The following is a 5266-nucleotide window of genomic DNA, read 5'->3' on the forward strand; positions in this document are numbered from 1 at the left end:
ACTATTTAATGCAATCATCAATTAAATGCTAACAAAAAATACTCTGTAGAAAATCATCAAGTATCTCCCCATTTTTAAAAAACTGTAAAAATCACTCCCGCTAAAATTATACTCATAACCAATGACTGAGGTGCAAGTTGCCTTCCTGTGGTTTTTATTGGCACCCACTGCCCAAGCTGCAATATATCCAGGCTCTGTAGATCACATTAACCTAATAAAATCCATCATACTGAAAAGAAAGGGAGTCAGCTTCTGTAAACTGTGTACCTATCTGACACATGTGAAAACGTACCTGTTCTTCATTTTCTATCTGGTCACTCACATCCCTCATGCCCTCGCCTTCTCCAATTCCACCTCCCTCATAGTCATGGAACTCAGTTGCTCCCTCTCCTGCTGAATCTTCCATGAATTCTTTGGGCAAGCAGAATCCCTTGAATAAAAAAAAAAAGGGAGGGTGAACTGTTACACATGAAAGCAATTAAAAAAAGGATTTCCAGTCCTGCCACAGGGGGGAAAAAAGCAATTTAAATAAACACTTAATTCTTTTTCTAGCTCAGTATCTTAAGTCTGTTGGAAGTACAGTAGACCTTTGACAGTCTTTTCCTCCTTGGTGTTAAGAGTTATTATGCAGTTGCACAGCTTGACATGAGACTGAATATATGAATGGTTTTGACTTTGTAGAGGCTGCTGGCATGTGGTAATCTGTCACTTTGCCAAGATAAAAAATTAAAGTATACCAGAGGGACAGAATTTAGGAGCAAGTCATTGAGCAAGGGCAGAACGAGCTCTGGAGAGAACGCAGACATAGTAACAATCGCTTTAACAAAATTGCATTTCATGTCAGAAAACAGCCTGCAAACAAAAAACTACTAGCCCATGGGACAAAAGTAAATAGAAAAAGAAGTAGAAGAAAAGTAGGAGGTCTCAATCAGAAATTTTATTTTTTTGAGATGGGATCTTGCTGTGTTGCCCAGGCTTGTCTTGAACTCCTGGGCTCAAGCAGTGATCCTCCCATCTTAATTTATTCAATCCCTAAGTAGCTGGGATTACAGGTGCATGCCACTGCATCTGGCTCAGAAATTTTAATAAGAGAAAATATAATACTGTCAAGATTTTTGTCAATCTGAGGATGAGAATGTACTAAATATAAGCTGCCAGTTAAGGAATTAAATTCCAAGACCATCAAACACTGATCGTGACTTGGTTACACAGAAACAGCTTCCTTTGGGTCTCGTGCTTTAGTTACAACCTAGACCTATTATCTTAGCACTGTGTAACCTACTTCTAAGTTCCTTTAGCACTACTCAGGGTATGAATCCAATTTGGACACTTAGCAACAATCAAAGGAAAGGCGAACTCACTTTTATGACATGTATTCTCAAAAAGTTAATTGGAAAATACATTTTGGTTAACTACCTTAATTTTCTCATTGAGTTACCTCATTTTATTTTTATTATTATTATTATTTTTTTGAGACAGAGTCTCACTCTGTTGCCTGGGCTAGAGTGCTGTGGCATCAGCCCAGCTCACAGCAACCTCAAACTCCTGAGCTCAAACGATCCGCCTGCCTCGGCCTCCCAGAGTGCTAGGATTACAGGCGTGAGCCACCGTGCCCGGCGGAGTTACCTCATTTTAAACAAGATATGTTCGGATGTAGGCAGAAGAATGAGACCACACTGAAGGGAGTTTCAGATGTCCTTCTCAGGGCCCATTACTACAGTAGCTATAGCTGTGACAGCCTCTAGGATCCCAACATTCTGCACATATCAGAACCATTCCCACAGCAAAACACACAAAGGTCTGACAGGCCAAAGTCATTTTAGTGCTTGTCAGACAAGGGCAACAGTGCACAATGGACAAATCTAGCAAACCCAAATCTTACGGCACCCTTACCATACACTGTCCTGCCACTGTCTTCTGCATACAGTGTTTTCTCCAAGAAGTGATGAGATTTAAGACTGGCTTGGTGCCCACCAGACAGAAGGGACGAACCTGAGACTCATTAATTTACTTATTACTCAGTTTATTACTTGATATCTAGAATAGTATTTATCTTCTAGATATGAAGCACCAGGCTTGCCTCCCACTTTTTAACACTTTCCAGTATTTCAGACACTCAGAAATGAGAACTCTTGAGTGTTTACAAGAAATCCAAACCTCATCAATTTGTAAATTCATATCCTCCTCAAGTGAATCTCATCTGTATTATACTTAGATCTGGAAAAAATCTTAGAATATTAAGGAAGAAACAAAACCTATAGACTCAAAGGAAGATGGTTTTCAGAAAAATGCTCATGAGTACAGGCAGACCTCATTATGCAAAAGTGGAAAATGAGGCTCGGAGAGGTTAAGTGATGAACTCAGAGTCCAAGAACTGAATACCTCTATGACTAGACCCACCATAGCATGTTGGATCTGTTGGATTTCACTTACTCCTGCCCCTGAATTTCAAGGGCAGGGTCTACAATCTCTACAACCTCAGTGCTTTTCATGGTAATGGGTACACAGCTGAATGACCAAATGACTTTTCTGTTAAAGAGAAACCCTCCTTCTAATACTAAGAGGCCCACTGTCATCTAATCATAATTAAATATAAATGGTTTAAGAAAAATCAATAGTCTTAAGAGTTTATCCTACAAATCTAGCTCAAGAGTTATCTATACATTCCAAATTGGGGGTGGGGAAAGAAGAGTGTGGTAACAGAAAATAGCAACTGTGAGACAGCCTCTGGAGTATAGGGAACTCATCAGTGGGGTGTCTCCAGATTTGCAGACTTTAGTGGAAACAGGGTTAGCAAAAGGGTGCCAGACAAAGCCCTCAAGAATCCACAGGGAGAACAAATCATCTCCTGCTATTTGCACAGTCCAAAATAAAAGGCCATCAAACCAAAGACTAATGGATGTGGAATATCTGGGTTCCTGCTGCCCCATAGTACTCCATGTGAACAGTCCTTACCTTCTGGGCGAGCTCCGTAAAGACCTGGGCAAGCACAGAGAGCAGCTTCGCAGTGCTACGGTGAGTTGCCAAAGACATGGTCAGGAAGAAGAGGATGAGATCTGAGTAGCTGGAGAGCATGGGCACCAGGCGCACCAGCAAGCAGCAGGATTGGCTGAAGAACTGAGGGTGAAACAAAACAAAAAGCCTGCTCGCACTGTTTAGTGGGTACCAGGTTTCCTTTGGGGTGATAATAACGTTCTGGAATTAACGATGGCAATGGTTGTACAATATTGTGAATGTACTAAATGTCACCAATGGCAACTTGGACATGTTTTTACCACCAACCTCCACCAAACCCCAATCCATACCGGCTCACTGAGATTTCTTCATTGACACAAACCCTCACACACATGCACTTTAAATTCTCAGTTACTGAAATCTCATTTAGCTAACAAATCGGTTTTTAAAATTAAAATGTTTATGAATAAATCCTACTGCCAATTCAAAGTTGGCACTGGAGGCGATGCTTGCTATAGAACAATATACAATGTCCTATCAAGTAAGTTGCTTCTCTGGAAACTTACTACAGAGACTACAACTTCTTACTCTGCTGGCTTATTGTGGAGGGAATGCTGTCAACAGAGAATGGCCTTTCAGCCTCAGCTGACAGCAGGAACATCCATCACTAACATCAAATACTTGGGAGTGTGTGACTAGAACATGAAAGAATCCTAAAGTAATAGACATCCTGGATTGTTAGCATTTTTGCACCTACACAGCTTATACCTGGAACCTGCAGCTAGCAAACACGAAGCTTTTCAAAGCTTCTCAATGACATTTACATGTGTAATAGATCAAACTCTTAGTGATCTGGCACTGAGGCCTGCGTTGGGACCCATTCACGTGGAGTGAGGGGAAGCCCACTCTGCCTGTGCTCAGTCCACTCTGAAGAGTAAGCAGCTTGTAAAGAACATTTGATTTTCAGCTTTTAGATGTTTGGGGGGGGGGCGGGAAACAGTTAGTTACCGTGTGCTTTGCTGCTGTGCCATCCTCACCATACGATTTCAGCCTCTCCAACAGCTCAGAAATGGCAGAAATTATTTTCTGCACATGCAAAGTGCTCACATCGGCCCAGAAGTCATCCTCTAAGAGTTTTGTAAGATGTCCTGATTGTAGTTTTGCAAAGCCTGCTACCTCTTTCATTCAAAGAAAATAACACCATCATGAGTAACAGAAAACAAATCCTTGCATCTCTATTCACGCACAGACACCTATTTCTCTTTTTTTTAAATTGAGACAGGGTCTCACTCTATTGCACAAGCTAGAGTGTTACTGCCTCATTACAGCTCACTGCAACCTCAAACTCCTGGGCTCAAGCGATCCTTCTGCCTCAGCCTCCCAAGTAGCTGGGACTACAAGCACACACCACCACACCCAGCTAATTTTTTTATTTTTTGTAGAGATGGGGTCTCGCTCTTGCTCAGGCTGGTCTTGAACTCCTGGCCTCAAGCAACCCTCCCAAAGTACTGGGATTACAGGAGTGAGCCATTGTGCCTGGCCAACAGTCACCTATTTCTAACATCTGTCCTTAACTATTTTGCCACAGAAATAAATCAAACACAAAATTAAATGAGGTATGAAACTAATTTTTGCCTGATTTCAGACATACCATCCTCTTTTTGTGGTCTTGCTTGGTCAGTATTCTCCTCTGCTTTTTTACTGTTTCTTTCTGCTAAGTTCTGGATTGCACAGAGGATGGCTCGGATGGCAGTTTCCATTTGCTCTGAAAAATCTTCCACAAATCTTTCATCCGACATTTGGTTTCCTAGTAAGTAACGTGGCAGAAAAAAAACAACAGACACCAATCATTTGCTTCAGAGCATCTGAAAATCATTAACAATACTTAGCTGTAATTTTAACAAGTGGCCACCCACTATGGATGAACCACTGTGTCAAGTTATGCTGGATACAAAGGAGACTAAGACAAATTCCTTGCCTGGATAAACCTACAAGTTTATCACCTTGTATCAAAACACTTTTACTAAAAGAATGGCAAAAACATGAAAATAACAATAAGAGGATGTATACAAATATCAACTTAGTCCAAGTATCAGCCCCAAACTTTTCTGTCCGAGGGAAAACTTTAATAGCCTGTGCTGCCTTCCTAAGCATGCTACAAAGTATGTGACATGATGATGATCCAAAGGCAAAGCATTCAAAGGAATGAGGCAAAAAAAAGTTAATGAGCTGTGGATTCCAACCACACCTCCCTAGCTCAGAACCCTAAACGGGTAAATCTAGAACAAAATATAACATGTCCTTAGGATAA

The 5266-nt window shown here is 41.1% G+C and overlaps 1 protein-coding gene across 1 annotated transcript in view; it reads right to left on the reverse strand.

Moving 5' to 3' along the window:
- The window catches only part of MDN1 (MDN1, midasin homolog (yeast)), a 164975-nt gene that overhangs the window by 22812 nt on the left and 136897 nt on the right, over positions 1-5266 (reverse strand). Inside the window, exons 79-82 of the mRNA XM_012638185.1 lie at positions 4607-4762; positions 3964-4127; positions 2956-3117; positions 293-430 (exon numbers count right to left, since the gene is read on the reverse strand). Coding sequence (XP_012493639.1) covers positions 293-430; positions 2956-3117; positions 3964-4127; positions 4607-4762 — 620 coding nt within the window. The remainder of the gene's footprint in view (positions 1-292; positions 431-2955; positions 3118-3963; positions 4128-4606; positions 4763-5266) is intronic.

This window comes from Propithecus coquereli, unplaced genomic scaffold, assembly GCF_000956105.1.
Source record: "Propithecus coquereli isolate 6110/MARCELLA unplaced genomic scaffold, Pcoq_1.0 Scaffold127, whole genome shotgun sequence".
NCBI classification, from domain to species: Eukaryota; Metazoa; Chordata; class Mammalia; order Primates; family Indriidae; genus Propithecus; species Propithecus coquereli.